The 20,888-nt window shown below is 36.1% G+C and overlaps 1 protein-coding gene across 1 annotated transcript in view; it reads left to right on the forward strand.

Annotated features, from left to right (window-relative positions):
- Positions 1–452: 452 nt before the first annotated feature.
- LOC140340918 (G protein-activated inward rectifier potassium channel 4-like) overlaps positions 453–20,888 on the forward strand; it is a 28,538-nt gene continuing 8,102 nt past the window's right edge. Inside the window, exons 1-2 of the mRNA XM_072426368.1 lie at positions 453–612; positions 19,025–19,301. Of these exons, the coding sequence (XP_072282469.1) occupies positions 19,086–19,301 (216 nt within the window). The 5' untranslated portion in view covers positions 453–612; positions 19,025–19,085. The remainder of the gene's footprint in view (positions 613–19,024; positions 19,302–20,888) is intronic.

Below are 20,888 nucleotides of genomic sequence, written 5' to 3' on the forward strand. Positions count from 1 at the left end.
CTATCCATGGTGCTAAAACTTCACACATATAAATTATATATTTTTGTGTATAGTAAATTCAAAAAGTCTTTTAAAAATAAATTCTTTTCAATTTTTTGTTATGAAGAAAAGTAGTTTGTGGTGTTTAAACATTGTTACATAACTACTGGTATTGTATTCTGTTGACAATACAATATATGGAACTTCTGTACAAGTTTTGAATAATATCGGCCATCCCTTGCCAGCAGGATTACGGTGTCATACCATGATATCTGGTCATGTTTATATGATAATACTGGAACCTTTCACCTCGACAACACAAAGGCTTGAACACAAAGCCAAAAGTGAGATTAACCCTGCAGTGGCCATGCGCTTCTGGTTGCCTGTCCACTGATTAAATCATGTGCCTGTAATTCTGCATGACATTGAGACAGATTAGTGAGTGACCTCCTTCCGATGGGGATTGGAGTCTCGGTGACTGACACTGGTACACATTCACTCTCTGGCACGTCTGTCAGCTATGCATGGGGTCTCGGACCCTTTCTGATTCTAAATGATTCTCCCTGCTGCCATTCTAAAAGGAACCTTTACAGATCTGCTGGCTTGTAAGACCCTCAGAGACTCCAGGATGAGGTAGGAATTTGATCTTACCCAGCCAGTTTTTGTAACTCCCTCTGTGTCCTGATAAAAATATAAATGGTAATCCCAGCTACAAAACCAGATATTCCACCATTTCATTACAGCCAAGGATTTTTTATTCTTTACACCTTTTAATAAATTACATCTAGGGGCATATTTATAAAGCGTTGACATTCACTAAACATTCTGCAGTTGAATCAATCCCAGTTCCTTAAAACAAATGCAACTACATTGAATTTTCGGTGAATAATTTGTTTACCACTTACCCCAGAGTAGACTTTATACAAAAATCAGACTTTTCTTTACAAAATAGTTTAATTCTTTATTTAATCTTAGCAGTTGGTTGACAACATTATGTAACAATAAATTGTGTCGTGATATTTGCTGATGTTGAAAAGAATCAGATAGATCATTAGAATAGTAAGCTTAAATCAAAGCATGATCAAGAAATGTTAATTTCTATCTCAATTAAAATTTCTCAAATTAAGCAAACCAGCAAATCTTTTTATTATTTATCTGTGGGTACCATGTTTGTTTGAGCTTTTGAATTGCTAGTTTTTTTTCTCTCCAATAGTCACCATTATTATGGTACACAATACAAATACATTTACATGACCATATGTGGGTAGGATAAATGCTGATCTTTCATCCTCTCTACAAAAAATAAGGCATTATTCTTTTCACAAATAATTATATTGATAAATGGTAGTAAATATGGCTTTATTTTGAAGATCAAAAAGTATTCCTCACTGGGTACATAGATGAAGTTAGTCCCAATGACATTTTGTATACATGATATATGAAATATTTAGGCCACACAGAGCCTTGAGTATGTTGATTTCAACTCAGAATGTTTTAAAATTTTGGTGAGGAGTTATATATTATTCTGAATGGTGTTCCCATTGGAAGTATTGGAAGTACAATTCCCAGTTAGGAAATATATCAATATTTCTATTAGTTTATGTAACTGAAGCATGTTTATCCTAAACACTAGACTTTAAAGTTTAAAAAAATTAAAACATGGAATATATATAAATTAATATATGTAAACAATACATATAAGATAATGAAAACCTTGTAGGAAAATGATGCAGATCTGAACGTCATTCCGTGTGGTCCATCGTTGTAGGCCATCATTTTCTAATATTACAGTATATATTTGCATATGTTTAGCTATATTTTTCCTTTTGATACACAAGGTCAAATTTGTTACAATACTAAAGGACATAGTTCATAAAAAAATGCAGCTGGACATAGACAATATTCCATAGACAAAATTATTTTTACAATTAATTTTTATAACATTTACTTTTTTGGCTATACTTTATATGTGTTATATTCCAATCAGCCTCAGTATGGATTAGATATAATTGTAAAATATCTGAACATGTTGTACTAAATGTAAGATGCATTTTGTAATGATAATAGATTATATAACAGAACTTTGGCCGGATACTTTTAATCCTGTTCTCAAGCAGGACTTGTGAATCCTACTAAACAGCTTGTTTGTTTACTGACAGCACAGGTCAATGTACATACTTAGGAGTCTATTTATAAGCTGTGAAACTGACATTCACTGAAACATGGTATGATGGAGAACCTTCCAGGTCTATGTGTTTCAATTGCAGTAATTGATTCTTCACCAAGGAATGTTTTAGTGAATGTCAGATTCAATGCTCTCTATCTAGACCTGTTAGACAGTTTCTAACACCCAAACTTTATTTTTCATTTTAGTTGGCATAAAGTAGAATTAAGGAAACCCTGTCCGATGTTTTTTGATTTGTCTGTTTTCTTTGATAGTGAGATTTACTTTTTGCACACAAATCTGACATTCCCTGGTGGAGAATCAGTTATTGCCATTGAAACACATTGAAACACACAATCTTGAAGATTCTCCACCAGGGAATGTTCAGGGAATGTCTGATTCCAAATACAATAAATAGAGCCCAAGTGTACCTTTGTGTTTCTAACATTATGCAACCAGGGTTATCAGAGAGGGAACTTATTTTGCCAAGTCTGCCATGTAGCCATAGTTGGTATTATAGTAGAATGCAGATAGGCAGCAGACATAAAGAGGCCAACGTTCCCCATAGGTTTACAAGCCATGGGTTTTGATCCATCATCAGTAAAAAACAATCCCAAAAACTTTTCAAGCCAATTTTGACATTTTGACATCCTAATCAAGATGCAAATCATGTGCGGAAAAACTTGCAAGGTTTTATCGGTGTTCTAAAGAACTAGCTTCACCTTAACAAGGCTTTCATTGTGTTGTAACATGAACTGGCTGTGTTGTCTGATTGCAACAAATCTTAGTCAAAGATGCTATGGGAAATTAAAAATCTGAAACTGGTTGTTTTGAATTGATACAGATAGATCTTACACCATGCGTCTTTATGAATGATGTTCACTGATATACAGAAATGATTTGGATAATGACCAATAGATTTCTTAATTTAATTTGTACGTAATGCAGTATGGTAAATCATGGTGGTATAGATATAACACTTATGTGGCAGCCAGCATCTAAAATATATACCAAGTACTGCCTCTTGGAATATTCTGTTTCAAATTCATCAAATATTGAGATTTTATCATTCACAATGAAAAAATACAGTGAATCCCAGCAGAGGGTCAATTATATTAATAGAAGCTTTTAATTATACTTAGTGATTTCATGTGGATGATACAGTAAGATTGGGGAAATGCCAGCAGCTGGAGAGGAAATCCATCTAATTTCAATATGTGTTTCTTTTAGCCATAAATGTTTTGAGATTCTGGTCATTGATCAAACAGATTAAAAAACAGATTCTCGATCAATTGAGGAGTCATTGCTGGTAATAAATTTACACTGAATCAACAGAACTGAGATCAGCCAACTTGTACGATTAAAAAGAAAAAAAAAAGAAAAAAGTGCCAGTAACTTGAGATGAAATCAATCTAACCTCAGTATGTTTTTCCAATTAGTCATGTATAGTTAGGTCCAAAAATATTTGGACAGAGACAACTTTTTTCTAATTTTGGTTCTGTACATTACCACAAATAATTTTAAATGAAACAACTCAGATGCAGTTGAAATGCAGACTTTCAGCTTTAATTCAGTGGGTTGAACAAAAAGATTGCATAAAAATGTGAGGAACTAAAGCCTTTTTCTCTGTCAAAATATTTATGGACCTAACTGTATGTTTTGAGGTTCTGGTCATTGATGATCAAACAGAATAAAAAACAGATTCAAGATCCATTAAGGGAAGTGGGGAAGTGCCAGTAGCTGGAGAGGAAACCAATCTAATCTCAATTTGTGTAATAGACTTACATTGAAACAACAAAACCAAGATCAGCCAATTTGTACAATTAAAAAATCTCTTCTAGAAAAATCATGTTGAACAATAAATATCACAACCATCTTACTTCCCCACAAACTATTTTAATTTGACCTGTGTATCTAATGATTTAGATTGCTATAGATGATGGAAATTTAGGTAAAACATGCCAACAAAATTAAAATGGGTACTTCCCTTAGATGTGCTGAGTCAAACAGCCCAGCCCACTATACTTCTACATGGTCAGGGATGGTGTGCTGCCAATCCAAACAAAAGGGCTTGTTCACATTATGTGGGGTATACTGCTCCCGAATGTAGTGTAAGATATGTAGGAGCATTAGAACATTAGATTATATCTGTTTCAATTCAGCTACAGTGTACATTGCCTGCATTCCTGTCCATTTTTGTGTGCTTACCTTATTTATTTTAATGAACGGGGTCAATGTTACAAAAAAAAGTGACACAGGTGACTGTGTGTTACAATGCATGGAAACCACATCCAAAAAAATGTGAACAAAGTAATATAACACCCCTCCTGGTTTGAGTGGTGAAGGGTTTCATTTATAAGCATTGGAAACATCCAGTGTTAAGAAGGTAATGAGGCATAATCCAAACATAACATCAATTTCTCATTTGACTATTTTGCCCATCATATGTTTTTCACTTCAGCTAGATTAATAAATAGTTGATTCCAAGCCCTCACTATGGTTTACCCTATTCCGATAAATACAAAGGGGACACTTTTACTTTCTTTGATTGAAAACGAGGGACAGTTTTTAGTAAAGAATAGAGCATATCAGTTTTTTTATTTGTTGTACTTTGGGACATTTCCTCCATTTTTGTGTCAATGTGGTCGGAACCTCATGTCTGAAAGCACGTAGCTTGATCCACATACTTATCAATACGTAAGTGGTAAGGTACCATTAGAAGAGTACTACTTAGGACCATAAATCACTCCAACTCAACTCTTTTTTGGGAGCATCCAACACTTCCTTCCAATTAGGCATATAAATGGTTTACGTGAAGTGGATGGGAGAATTTAAGGGTTTTGTAAAACAAGGACACCTAAGCAGAGCATTGGGGGTACACAGGACAGCAGTGTTCAAAGTCATTTATATGCCTAGGCAATTTAGTTCTATGTGTTATCACAGATTTGAACTTTTTAAATACAGCAGTAGTGTTCTGCTTCAGGTAGTTGAGTTGCCAGGAGTTGATCTATTGGTTTTTGGTAACAGTAAAGTATTTTGTATGGAAACATGAAAAACAGTCAACTGTACCTAGACAGGCGAACATAGGCAGATCAGAATTGCATGTAAAAGGGCGAGGGGAGCCTAAAGTGAATTGATATAGTAGTGGCTGAGATTCGATACATCCAGGGCAACAGAGATTACTGTCCGGCAAAATTATTCTGTTGCCACTTGGGATTGTTATGTCCAAAATTTGAGAATTTCTTTGCTAGAAATGGGCTAAACAATATAGCCGGGGATCAGTATAGGGAACACACCCATTTATATAGACATTTTAAAGATGTGTCATCTTTATTTTGAATTCCCTTTAGGTCATTTACAGACAGTACAAATATTTAAGAACTTTAGGAAATTCTCGAAAGAGAACAGTGTTGTTCACCCTGTTGAAAAATGTGAAAATTGTTGAATAGAGCACCTTTTTAACACATAAATTGTATTTAGGAAAATTATTCAATAAACAATGGGTTTTTACTTTACAAGGGTCTTGATTGCAGCCAGTACCTCAGATGTAGAGATAACAGATTCAAAGGTAGAATAGTGTTGTGTTGGCACAGTAGGTAATGCAATATTAGCAAAAAAGGAATCTGTCCAGTCCTGTGTAGCAAGAAGGGGTCAAATAAGATAGAATAGAATGATGGAATCTGAATTCTTCTATAATTATTACAGGATTACCAGTACTTGTGATGTGACTAGTTTGAATGTTGATGGTGGGATTTAGACAAGTTATAGACAACAGACAAATCTTATGAATATAGTCACCTTGATGTTGGATAAATAGACTGCCTAATGTCTTGCTGAGTAAATATAAATCTAACACTTCAAAGATAGAAATATCCACATAGAGGCATGAAAAACTAGTTGCATAACAGAGCCTTCTAATGAATTTAAAAAATGTAAGGATGGTAACACATAAAAGTGGGGTTTGGGGACAAAGTAGGGAAGGTTAGCCTGGGGGAAAATGTATAAAGAAAAATGGAGGAGAATAATGTGGAGTCCAAAGGGAACTTTTTTATAAAGACACAAGGGACATACTATCAGAGTAACTCAGTGCTCCTTTAAAATAGATTGGGGGGAAATAGAGACCCAGTTATTTTATAGACCAAGCATTTCTTTTTGGAGTTTGCAGGTAAAGCGTGCAGCCTGGGAGGGTTTGGACCTATAATATCAACCATTTGTATGCTTTAATGCTATGAATATATTTTCAACTAAAGATGGTGACAGCTAAGTCAGATAGAAAGGAGAGCATTTGAGTATTTTATGCCATTTGTAGAATTGGGTTCCTTGTCTTAAATTAAAGCAGTTTTATGAAATCTTTTTGAGGGCCACTTGTTTTGTTGTGTTAAAACTTTAAAGAACGGAAGGACATTGGCTTTCATAGAACCTAAATTGGTGGAGGCCTCAAATGTCCAAGTTAGAGGTCAGAAAAGAAAAATACCTAATTTACTATTTGCTATGCATATATAAATGTCTGTAGCCCACCCACAGTGGGTAGTTCACTGTGTTAAGCAATTTTTAGCTTTCCTACATTTACAAAATACAAATGCAAATACAAAACCATGCACATTATTGGAAAGTTAACATGTTGACTAGAATCACTTTTATTAACAGAAATAGACTGTAGTCTGTGCAAAAATAATATTTGTTTTCTTTTGATACAATGTGGAAATTGTTGTATAAGTATGTCCCCACTGGGAAGATTTACCTTCAGTATTATTATAGGATCTATAAAAAACAAAACAAAAAAACAGCGAGGTACATTCCCCGTGTCTCTTGAAAAAGGATTTGCCTTTAGATACTTAGATACTAGAAACTGTAGTTACATGAGGGACTGAACTCTCACCTATAGAAAGCTATTAGAGAAAGTAAAAAAATGCAATACAATAACTAAAAGTACAGAATAGCTTGTGTCTCATGTTAAACAGGGTTAAACCTTTCCTTCGAAAAATCGAAAAACACAAAAATAACTGAATAATGTTTGGGTAGAGAATTGGGACCTAAGTCAGGTTTTTACTTATGATCGCCTTCACTTTTGGGGAATTGGTTCTTCACTTCCTGTGTCGATATAGGTGATGGAAATCCCTCCAATGGGGACACAACTTACTATAAAAAAATTGAAAATAAATGGAAATACTTATAACTCTCCAGTTAGTGTTACTGAAAATCGGTCATAGAGGGCTGACCTCAGAGTTAAGTGGCAGGTCCAAATACATTGAGTGATTTGCTACAATGTGCCAGCTGTTTTCTGGAGGAGCCCAAAAGGGTTCCTGGGAAATTCAGATTGTATGGAAAGAAAACTTTAGTTGTCAAGCCATACATTTCCCATTATTTGTTCACAGACCCTTACATTGTAGCAAATCAAAATATATATCTGGAGCAATCCCTGCAGTTTGGCACTCTCAGACTTTCTCTCTATACAAGGTTATTAGTACTTTCTGTGTTAACATGTCCCACTGAGAGCTGCTTCCATGATTTCTCCCGCTGAAGTCACATAGATAGGTAGTAAGTTCAAATATCTCCAAAAAAGTTGTGGTTGAGTTAAAAACTCTACAAAAGTATTTACTTTTTCTAATACTATCTAAATAGAAAATAAAAATTTGGCTGAAGCTGTGCTGCGACACAAACCTTATGTCCCATACATATTATTCTTTTCCCCCTTAGTACTAATAGAGTATGGTGCGCGCCTTATGTGCCTGGATATCGAACAGCAGGAAAGCATAATATATTTTATCAGAGATTTTCTCTGTTTCTCTGAAATATAGCTGAGAAATTATTTAAAAGGCTGTTTATGAGGACAGGCACGGTTTTGCCTTTTGATGGCTGCTTCTGGTGGGTACAGATTAAAGGCAGATGGAGGAGAATTACTACACAGTAGCATGTGCTTGATCTGAAGATAAAAATAAATCAGAATTAGGCAGTAGGGTTTAGTAATTTTGTGCTGTGTTTAGCTTATTTGGGCTGCGAGCAGAGGATTCCTCCACTTCATGCACCTCTCTGATCATACTAAAGATTGCTTTCCATTTATCCTCATTGGATATGTTTAGACGGATAACAAAATAAAAGCTTCTAAACTCATGCCAAATAATTATTCCTGTGATTTTTTTTCTTTTCTTAAATCCTGCTAAATCCGGCAGAGCTCTTGGATGTTACAATTCTTCTCTCCGACTTTGAGCTTAAAGAAACTGTGTAGTAATCTGCAGTTTAATTTTCTCTCTTCATTGGGAGTCTTACAGAAATGAGAACAGATTTAACTCTGTATGGGCAGCACATCCCATCCCTGCATAGATCAAATGTTATCATTCATCAAGCTAATTGGCTTTTTGTGTAATAGAAATTTAAAGTTCCTTATAAGCTGAATTTATTTAGTAGCATATAAGCAACAAAAGGACATTTTTATGAACTAGTGATTTCCCATGCTTCAGTTAAAGGGGATCTACCATTAATTTTTTACTTTATATAAAAGGGTGGCTAATCCTTTTATATGATGAAAAAAAAGTCTTTACTGTCCTTAATTGTTTTTTGTCTTTTTAAATCCTTTTTGTTTTTTTGAGGACCCCTAATCTTCTGTTTTTACCACTACAGTGGTATAGATTGAATGGGAAACCCCAATCTTCCTCGAATACCTAAGTCAAGAAGGGGTTTTTCCCCCTGAATGTAAAAAAAAGAAGCAATCTCACATAGTGCAGTGCGAAGTGAGATTGCATGAAGAAATGTCACCCAATTTCACGCTTACACGGTGTGAGATTGCCTGAAGTAACAAGAAGAAGTAGGCTGTCCTGGATGCACCGGAAAGAAGAAGAATTCTGGGCCGGTGCAGGACAAGCTGGACTCAAATTACAAAGGGATCGAGTAACTTTGTTCAGTTTTCCCCAAATTTTATTTTTGACAGTCAGAAGTTCACTTTGCTGTTTCACACTGGATTTTCTTTCCTAAATTTCCAGCCAGGGATAGGACATTCTTACACATTGGTGGTTACTAAGTGGCCTACTTCTTTTTGCACACAGCTATATATTAGGATTTCATAAAATTAACACTCCCAATCAACACCCTTGTAGGATTAACAGGAGGTCGGCTTAGTATTCGGGTCTTCTGTCTGTGTGTATTCTACAGGTCAGGGTTACGTATTTCAGGGGGACCATGTAAGATAGCATAGCCTCTCAGGCCACACGGCTAAGAGGAGGTATAGCAAAGTTTGCATAGCTGATTTTTCTGAAATGACAGGCTGGACCAAAACAGGATACCAATAATTCTATGAACTATGCTGCAATATTTTTTTTACATGAAGAATTAAACATTTTTTTTTTAAAAAAAGGTCTCATTGACCTTATTGGCTTATTTAGCCATATTTTAAATATGAGTAACATTACATAATAAAGGTTCTGACTTTCAAAAGCTCAGGTGGCAAGTCACTAATTCGATCAATGATGCTCCAGATGGATATATGACTGAATAATACTGTTCTTGTACAAACAAGCTGCTTTATGAAGCTTATGATTAAGTATCTCCAGGTGCTAAACATGTTAAGTGTTTTTTTTTTCCAAATTCTGCATTTTTGTTTTACAATAATAAACCTCTTGATCACTAGGGATGTGCGAGTGAAATTTTAAAATTCGATCCTGCGGTGAATCGGGCTGTTCTCGCTTACATGTATGTGAGAAGGGCCTGTGTAAACTCAGCCTTCGAGATCGAATTCTTGGGTACCTGCAAGAGCAATGAGGGGTGCAGAGCTGTCAGATTGCTCTTGCAGCCCTGTAAGTATGTGTTCTTGGATAGAGATTCTGTATCCAAAAACACAGAAGTCCCACGGCTGTGCTCATCATGAATAAAAGCAGCCGTGGGAATCATCCTGTGATGATTCCCACAGCTGATTCATTGATGAGCACAGCTGCGGGACTTACACTAACAGGAGGAGTACCACAGCTGTATTCATAAATGCACCCGTAAGAATCCTCCTGTGCACGATCAGCGGGCAAGCCGTCATTTAAGCTCTAGTGCTCGGGGATCGTGCACAGGAAAATTCCCACGGCTGCATTGCAGCTGCAATACTCCTCCTGTAATGATTTTCTCGATCTTCTGAAAATTTCCTCAATCTTCCGATGGGTCAGCGAAATTTCGGCGAACCAATTTCGCTGACCCATCGGAAGATTGAGGAAATTTTCGCGAGAATGTCAGAGGCATCCTCGCCCAACCCTTTTGATCACAACATATCTCTCCTAGGCCAATGTGTTTGACCTGTAGACCATGTAGTCGGCAAGGTTGGCGTCCTGTGGAGCGATTTTAGATGGATAAAGTCAAAGTCAGTAACAGCAGTAACTTCTTTGAATAAATATAAAATCAATTTATATTCGATTAAAAATTTTTATTTAACAATAAGGTCCATTTTTGAGGCATCTATAAAGAATCATATCTTCATTAGTCTATGCATGAGTGCCTATTAATTGTCCCATTTGGTACAATACCGCCATCTCAGTTTGTAAGGATGACATAACTCCCATGGAAGTACATAGGAGTTCATTCATTCCTTGCACACGCACAAGAAGCCGGGATTGCTGGATATCCAGATAACCAAAGTTGACGCTGCACAAGTGTAGCTTAGCTTTTTACCAGAGACCCAGAGCAGTCAGATAGATAGGAGAGATTATTGCAGAAATGAAATCTCCTGCCCCTTTCTGCAATAATGACCTGCCTTATTGTAAAATTCTAAAAGCGAACTTTATTTTATAGCAATTATAGCCTCAAATTTTTTTACAGAAGAGCTTGCTGTAATCCTCTGTTTAGTTGAAATTCCAAATGCTTTTTTGGTCTTTCCTGGTCTGTTTGTTTACAGAGCTCAACAGCTTAACCCAAATGAAACAGAGAAGGGACTCTTTTGTGCTCAGTCTACTCTTAAGATTTTAAAGCGGACCTAAATTCAAAGTTTTTTGATTTTACATAAAAGGGTAGACCACCCTTTTATATAAAGTAAAAATATTATTCTATTTTTTTAAGTGTGCAGAAGGGGCATTTTCCTACACTGGGGGGAAAGAGATGCCAATCTCACACACGCATGCTCAGTGAGATCGGCACTCTTTTTGTTCCCCTTTACAGCAGGCTATGTTATCCGATCTCGCACCTGCGCAGGGGGAGATCGGGTGATGTAGACAGAAGGGTGAATATGCTGGTGCCAGGACGAAGGAGAAATACAGGACTGCGCAGGATCTAATATAGGACAGCCCAATCGAGGGATTTGTAGAATTTAAGGTAAGCGAGATTTTTAAATTTTTCAGTTTATTTCTACTTAGGAAAGTATAGGAAAATGTGCATGGTGTTTTATACTACTGTTAAAGTTTATGATGCCACCATACATTTTTCAGGAACAAATGTACTTTTGTTAACCTAATAAAGAACTCTTACACACCTTACACTTATTAAAGCTCTCCAATACTGGAGACAATACACTTTCATCAGGGAAGCTGGGTGATCCAGAAAAGCCGGAATTAATTTAAAATTGTTATTTGTTATCAGTCGTTGCAAATGTTTTCAGTCCATGACCAGATCCATTCCAGGTTTGCTGTATCACCCAGGTTCACTGATGAAATTGTATCCTCTCCAGCCTTGAAGGGCTTTAATAAATCAGGCCAATTGTTGGTGAAACTACAAAAGAACAGGCTATGAGCAAATGCATTTTTTTGTTTCATATAATGGGAATTTGCTGTTTTCTCCTCACCACGGCCTATTAGTTGGGTTCTTTATTTTGTACTATACAATTTTATCTCATAAACAACCGAGTGTTCCTAATACTACTGTGTAGAGTGCTACAATGACTTTTAGGTAAACTGTAATGGATTTAATGATCTGCAATTTCCCATAAGCCAGTCAATGGTCAAAGTCATTTTGGAGAACATTTTATTTTATATTTTACTGTGTGTTCTTTTGCTAGGTTAAATAAGGATTTGTTCTGGCTTTGAAACAATACAAATACAAATTCATATAGCCAGAAAATAAAATGAACCCTTTATTATTTTAAAGGTGCTCTATTCAACAGTTTCAACATTTCTCTACTTCAACACACATCAATAGGAGTGATGGGATCTTTGGTTTGCTGCTTCTCCTTTCACTCTTCAGTTACAGATTGAGGGAAGGACAAGACCCGTGCTGCCTAACTGCCGCAAGTTAAGTCCACTCCCCTGCCTAACATGGCTGTGGCAGAGCTGTGTTAAATCCCAGAACTGGACACACAAACAAATATGGATGCTGACTAATTAAAATGTGCTGTAGTGATAAAAGCCATACTATGTGGTTACTATGCTCTGATTAGTTGGTATTGGAATTGCCAATGCCTTATGCACTCAGTTAAGAGTGGTAAAAAATTAAATAGAACAATTTACACAATTTTACCTAGCAGATCAATATTCAACAGTTTAAAATAAGCTTGTGTACTTCTTCCAGGTTTCCTTGATCGCCCAGTTTCTCCTACATTAGCCTTTCTCCTCCAGTCTTGGAGCTTTTATAAATCTGGTCTATTGCATGCAGGTATATACAGTTAGACTTTTTTATACATTCATTTTAATGCCATGTAGACAATTGATGTATTAAACACAATAAATGCAGGTGAGTGCCCAAAAAATCTCCTAATTTATGCATGAAAACCGATGCAAATTTTGATGTTGACCATCTTTTGGTTTTAGGTTTGGGTTTTTTGTCCTCTTTGCTCTTCTTTGCCTCCTATAATGATATGAAAAAAAAAACACAGTACCTTGGGTGGGGTGTATTAAAAACAGCTGTAACTTTTCCACCAACAATTTGGTACAGTACATCTACAGTACATCATGAGAGATGAGAAGGAGGATACACAAGCGGCCATCCATTTAACATGAGAAAGAGTTTGGTTTGTATTGCCTAATCAGCATCATAAGATTTTGGAAGCCGAATTAATTAATGAAGGGAAGTGATATGTAATAGAAGGTGGACAGCTTGGTGACCTTGCATCCCCCTCTTTATCTGTTGCACCACAATTAGTAGTGCCTGGGTGCGTCCTGTGATTCAGAGGAGAAGGAGAGTCATCAAATAATATATCTCCTAAGGAAGCAGACAGTTGTGCCGTGAAACGCGTACAGATTAATAGAACAGCGAGAATCCCAACTTTGTATGAAATTGCACACCTGATTTGGTCAACGTTTTATGTTGATTTTAAATAAGAAACAGAATAAATGTAATTATTCTTATGCATGTATTGCTTTTTGTAGTGTATTGCTTCTTTGCAGTGTATTGCTTCTACGGTAGGTTATAGCGGTGCCCTAGGGAGGTTGATCTGGGGGTCTATAGATAACAACAAGTCAAGCTCATTGTGCAGTCCCGTTAATAAAAATTTGGTAAAAGATTATGTGGAAGTAAGGAATGATGTTTAATAAACAATATCCAGCCCCGTGAGAGTGACATGACCAGGATATCTGGTTGGGGCGTTGCTCCATGTGACTGATGTTAGAAGGAGAGCTCCTGCAATACCTCTAATCAAGCGGAGTGTAGATTTATCTGATCACAAAACAAAGCATTTCATTTGACACAGCTGGCTGTGTGTGAGGAGTGACAGAGGGATAATGCGGGTCATCAGAAAGGCCATGTCGGAGCTAAGTGGAAGCCCTGGACAAGAATAGAACGGATTATGTCACTAGCTCATCACTCCTACCACAGAAAACTTCTATGTGATATCCAACAATTCTTTTCCTTCCTCCCATATTAATGCATTTATTATTACCGTTTAGAGACCTGCACACTTATTAGTCACTTGTTAAGAAAATATCCATCAATGTTGTGAAATTCAACAAGTGCATAAAGTGAACTAAATAAGTTATCAGAATATACTGCTGTGTGTTATGGAAATGACTACAAGGATTTAGAATTAGGATACAGACCCAGGGCTGATACAATGATTACATTGCAGTGTGTCATCTCATATATATATATATATATATATATATATATATATATATATACATGTGTCAGATCTGGATTATAATCATTAAATGTTGTTCTGTCAATTTTTTGGGGGGCTTTTGGGCTTATTCAACCCTTTGAAGTATTAACGCCAACATTGTTATGTGCTGATGTACAGTGCGTTATATTATATTTGAGCCTGGACTAAGCACAATACATTTTTTACATATTCTAAACAAGCAGTAAAAGACTTAGGAACATTTCAGACATGCTGTGAATTTTGGTGTTCTGACACAAGCTCAACCACAATTTTAAATGCTGTTATATAGGGGAATAGGAGCAGAACCATGTTTTGCTTGCCACTGTTCAAAGTTCTGGAAAGAAACACGTTTTTTCTCACGATTACTTTAGGAAAAAATGAACAGTGGGCACAACCACATGCAAATGTGTTACCTGTGTGGTTTGCCACTAATTGGGTTGCAGTGTTACAGTTTGCTATGTACCTGGGAGAAGCCAAACACAAATTTCTACCGCTATCTCTGTAGCTATAGTCTTTGTGGAGAACAGAATCTTGGTGGCCTGGCCTGCAAGCTCCTATTGTAAACAGATAAAAGATATCACAAAATGTTTGTCTTGTGTTGTAAGTCAGTGTTGTAATTTTTGGGGATTTCTGAGATGGAATAACTTTAAAGTATTTAAAGAGGCCACCAAGTAAAACACTCTTTTACTGCTTGTTGTTATATATTGTTTCATGGACACGTGCACTTTAAAGTTTAACTCTAGACATAAATATATATATATATATATATATATACATCTCTATCAATAAAAATTAAATGAATACAAGCAGTGTAGGTCTAAGTGTTCTTGGCTTATTTGAAAGGTATAACCAAGAAAAATAATATACAGTATGTTAAAGTAGATTACCAATTGCAAAGAAACCCTACATGTAGTTTCCTTTCAAGACATTATCCAGACATTAATTTTTTGGATAGAAATGGGAAAGCTTGGAACTTCTGGCAGGTTTAAATGCTGGCTGTGACTTGTTTAGGCAAAATTCCTCTAAACTTTCTGTTCTAAAGACACTTGTTCCCTGGACATTGATAGATCTCACAAAACCCCTACTAATAATGACATCTACAACTTATGGTACATTAACAAGATTTGTAAGCTGTAGATATAATATTATAGGAATAACAGATACCCAGCACACCTATTTTAACATGTCCATGTATACAGTAACCTTATTTTCAGTAATAATTATGATGGTAAAAAAATAATAGTAAGTAATAAAGAAATGTACTGAAAACTGGTTCTTTTCATTGGTAGTCAGTGGAAAAATGCCCGCTTCATCTTAGAGGTCAATAGAGTGCACCTTGACATTGGTAATTGTAAGGGAAATGCCCCTTGACAGTGGATATCAGTGGATAAGTGCCTCAATACATTGGCCGTCAGTGTAAAGGTGTCCCTAAAAATATTTGAAGAAACCCTGATTGATAAAGGTTTTTCTGTTGTATTCCTGATTGCTTCTTCCTGGACAGCTAACATAAAAAGTTATGTAGGGAAGAGAGGGAGAACAGAGGAGCTGGTCCAGCACAGAGTGTAATTGAACACTGTTGGAAGAGGAGAGGGCCATGGTGTACTAGGAAGCAAGGGGCCATGCTAGGTAGATGCCTACTCCGATTTTCCAACAAGTTAAAAGGCACGAGATAAGTGAATAAAACATAATTTATGGAAAGGAAAACACTAAAAGTAAGCATTTTAAATACTTTTGTGCTTTTACCTGCAATTTTTTTACATGTCAGGGCCTTAATGACTTTCATTTTTTGGAAGGTCCACTTGAACACTCTCTTAGCAAACTGACTCCTAGACAGCTACCAGGCACAAATTGATAGCATTTATGAAACCATTAGTGCAAACCCCATGGGAAAGCTGTACACCAAGTGACATTTGTCCTCATTTGGGCTATGGCAGTCCAATTAATGGCAGGATGTCTTCCCCAGAGGTTATGCAGATACATCGCTATCATAGCAGATGGGACTACTGGTTTATTATTTGTTCGGACACCCAGATTTGACAATGTGTTGTGGTTTTGGTTAGTGTTCAAGTCCTTTAGGGCAGAGTTGTTACTTAGCTGAGCTTTCTGAGTGTATCATTCCGTGTCATTCAGTGTTGCTTTGATTGACATAAATTTGTACAATGCTTATTAGAAAAACAGATGCTGCTTAGGTTGTGGGTCTATGTTGCTATTTGGGGCTTTTATTGGATGCAGATATCTGGTATATGAAGCATATAATTTGGAAAAGAAAAAACATATTTTAGTAAAATAAAAAGTATGTAAAAATGTTATCTAATTACTAAACTAGTTTGTCCTTAAAGCTTTGTACATGTCAAATTTCTGGTGCTAGAAACAGTCTTTTGTGACACAATACTGTTCATTTCCATGACGGGAAGTGAGGGACACCCCACAGCGTCCTCTGTATAGGACATGACAGTGGTCGTCCCAGGTCAGTTTTTTATTCATTCACCCCAGCAGATCACTAAAGGATGTTTGGATACCATTGTACATATTAAACAATGATCACACGTATCTAGTGTACATAGTTTTATTGTATTCTCATAAATCATAAACTTTATCTGTATATCATAAACTTTTTACATAGGGAACTTTGTTTGTATTTACACGGCATCTTAGCCTGGCATTGTAAAATCATAAAGGGGACCTTGTATGAAAAATCGATGTTTATTTTTTACTTCTAAATAAAAACTGCTCCTTAAATATAGGGGACAAAAAAATAATGTAATAATTCATGTAAGTATTTTGTGGGAAAACTGAGTGATATCACCATGGCCTAGATAAGCATTCTGAAAGCTAGGTATTTTTCTCCAAGGTTTATTTTTTTTAAATTGGCAGGGTGGCTAGGATATAAATGGACTTCAAATTTGTATAAACTCAGAAACAATGTTGCTACCTCGATTTTTACACAAATTACAGCATGGCAAAGGACAATCAATGTACTACTGGTGCACCACAAATAGCATGGAAGAATGGCAGGCAAGGCAGAGGTGACCGCATATGCCATCCAGTGTCATTCAACCCACTTTTTGTAAGCTCAGAGCATTATGGACACACTGTCTGGGGATCATGGTATGCTGCACAGATTGCCACCCACTGCCAAATAGAAAAAAAGGAAAAAAAGGTTATCCTTTTATAAATAGGCCCAAGTAAGGGGCAGATATTCAGGGGCAACTGTAGATCGGCCTTTAAATACATGACATGAATGTTATTCTACAAATAATAAAAACCATCAAACATGTGCATGATACATAGATCTTGGTAATCGGCCTGCATTGGTCATGTGTGGTACAAGACACGTGAATTTGGCATTGTGGTTTGAGCCTGGACGTTACCAGTTACAAATTACAATCTATAAATAGCAAATGCACCTTTAGTTGTGAAACCCAGAGACTTAATTTCTTCCGAAGCCAAATGTACAGAAGAAAATTGTCCTTCCCCCTGAAAGGACTGCCATTGATAAGCAAAGGTTTTCCTCTCTGATCTGCAAAGTAATCTTAGTATTTGATGAGCGTTCAGGCCTCATTTGGTGGGGATTACAGACCTTTATAATCCAGGCCCTAAACCTGTCCTCTTTCTGCATAGATTATACATGTGTCATTTACAGAGTGCCGCTCTGTGTTAATGAAGACCCTCTCTCCAGTAAAAGGCGGCTTAGACACCGAAGCACAGATGTTGTGCATTTTTTTTTAATGTTGGCTATTATTATAAGAAGAGGGCTTTTATCGATATTATCTGCATCCTAGCCTGCTTTGTCAGTATTATTGGACATTTATATCAGTGTTTTGTGTTATACACCGTTTTCCTTTAATGTTCCTAACATTACAATTGAAACGCAAGACAAATATTTATTGGTAATTGTTTTGAGGATAATGTTGTCAAAATGTGTTGGCAGCATCATAGCAATTGCTGGAAAAGTCCTGGGACATCTTTAATGGATTAGAAAACCATATCGAATGTGACTACTTAAAGCTTTAACGCTAAATGTAAGATGACTTTTTATGTGCAAATAATTGGCACCAGTGAAGAGTGGATTACCTTAATTTTATCTTGATTTAATCAAAATTTGATATTCTAGCAAATATGTGGAGATGTTCATCATAGATTGCTTGACTGCAAAGGGAGTCCAACAGTCGTGGAAACTCGCCTCAGGAGCTGCTCTTAGCTAAAGAAAATCATATTTTCATATTTCTGCCTTTGCAAATAATGAGTTTCCTTTAGCTGGAGGGGTTGAACCAAACAAATGTTTGGCCAGCACCAAATGATACCCATTGACATCCCTGGACCCTGTGTTGAGGGAATCTGAGTTGTACCAATGTTTTCTCACTTTTAAAGGCCTTGTCAACATTTACTTTGAGATTTATACTTAATATACTACAATTCATTCATTTGATGCATGTTTACTCGTGAAAGCCCACCTTTTGTGGACATCCAAAACCTCTGTGCTGCTATCTTGGATAAAAATATCAGCTTTCATTAGTGACAACATATAGTAGCCTTTCTCAAACTTTATAACATTGGGGATTCCTTAAATCAGGGTTTGAGGTATGTTTTTTATGGAAATGAAAAAATGACAAGTAAGCATTTAAAATATTTGTTTTCAGAGTCTTAGGATCCTTTTAAAATGTTAGTAGAAGATATGAACTTCAAACCAAGCAATCTCCTCTCTTTTACAAAACAAAAAAAAAGTAAATCTTTTTGTTGCTCCATCTGTTAAATCAGTTGATATTGGCATCAGAGGATAGTGGCATTTTCAATATAATTGTTTCCTGTATTTGATCTACACAATAGAGTGGATCCTAACAGAACTCATGGATTATGTTCACTTATGTTCCTACTCATGCTTATCATTACAGGGTTCAAGAGAGGAAGTGCCATGCCCTTGCATAAATCTACATGGTCATCATCTGACCCACAATGGCATTTGCTGTTCCTAGCAGCAGCTTGGACTTGCAGCAGGATAATGGGTCCTGTGTGCGTAATCATGTCAATAACAACAGGCTGAAAATAGATGACCCTCGAATCAGAAGAAACTCCATTCCTCCAGTTCAAACACCAACTGCAAAGCATATGCTTGCTTATCTCCCCAGGCCTCCCACAGATACCAACAGATATGGAACTTTTCCTCAGAAGGTAAATAGTTGCCTTATTGCATATTCCGCTTTCATTAATCATTTGTTACTGTAATATTACATATTTTGTCAAACAATGCAAAAATGGATTGGTAGTGTTTCTGCGCATAGCTATACATAGGAAGTCACACACAGCACAAATCTAATATCCAGGATTGCATTTGCATCACTGAAGCATGTGGGTTCCTCCATTTGCTAGGGTCACATCTTTTAAACAAGAAATCACTTCTATTGGACTTTAAGAAGATCTTTACTAGACATAATTTGGTATATTTTTTTAGTGGGAGCTTAATGTTCTATTTGCTCAGGTATCCACTGGGACTGACACTGGTTACTATACATACAGAACACTGTTGTATACAGTCTAAACAAAGTACCAAATACAATAAATATGTGTTGCAAAAAAGGATAATAAAGTAAAAAAAAAACTTGCCATAAGCACCCATGGCAGGGGCTGCCTTAGGACAGGATATCACAAGTTGGAACTACAACTTTGCGGGTCTTTGTTTTACTTTTACTACTGCAAAATTCCCTCTTCCACCATTGTCAGGATTATGGCAGGTGGAATTGGGATATTCTAGCACTTGAGGTCAAAAGAATAACGGCAATTAATGTATAATGGTAATATTTTACACCTGGTATAATGCCATCCTTGTATGGTTCAGCTAAACATTTAATATGTACTTTAATTTACCTTTTTTATTGTTTTATTTCGTTTTTTTATACAATATTATTCTGATTTATATACTCCTGTGTTAAACGTATTATTACTAAACTACTTCAATGGTGCTTTTTTTAAATGTAACTACTATAAAAAGAACTTCCTTTACCTGTCATGACTGGGTCAAATCCTCTTTTATTTGTATGTCACTCGCTCCCCTTTCCCAGATACTGCAGCTTACAGTGGGAGAATTTTAGCAACAGACAACAGTCAATCCAAAAAGCATAATAAAGAAAAAGGAAGAGGGTCTATCTATCCTAGAATTATTATCTTGTGTGGCGACCCCAAATATGTTGAATAATTTGGAAAAAGAAATGAAAAAGCAGGGTTTTTTGGCAAAATAGTAGTTATTATTGAAATGTTTAGTGTGTTATATTCGTAGCATACAACACACATACAATACAATAGTATACCATAAATTGAATGGTACGTCCCCTTTTTTAAAATCAAACAGTAGGAAGTCAACATTTAGACCTAGTAATCTAGACAAAGTAACCTCTAAAATTTTTTAACCGCAGTAACTGTAAAAAGATAATGTACTGTGGCTCGACGCGGTTCGCCTAAATAAGCTTATTCAGGGGACTTGTGAGCATCAAAATGTTCACTGCATACAAAAATATATAATGTATAATTAACCAGCTCTACAGATTTATATTTAGAGAGCAAAATGTTAAGGATAACTATCAAAGTAATACTATAGTGTATACAGAATATAGAGTAATCATAGGTACTAATACCATAGTTCTATTTTAAGTAGTATTTGTAACATTTTGTAATATCCTATGATACGTGGATAGCTGGGGATAAAACATTGTTGGATTCCAAAACTCCTATGTTGCAGAACAGTTTTACAAAGTAGCATGGTCC

This window comes from Pyxicephalus adspersus, chromosome 11, assembly GCF_032062135.1.
Source record: "Pyxicephalus adspersus chromosome 11, UCB_Pads_2.0, whole genome shotgun sequence".
In the NCBI taxonomy this organism is placed as follows: Eukaryota; Metazoa; Chordata; class Amphibia; order Anura; family Pyxicephalidae; genus Pyxicephalus; species Pyxicephalus adspersus.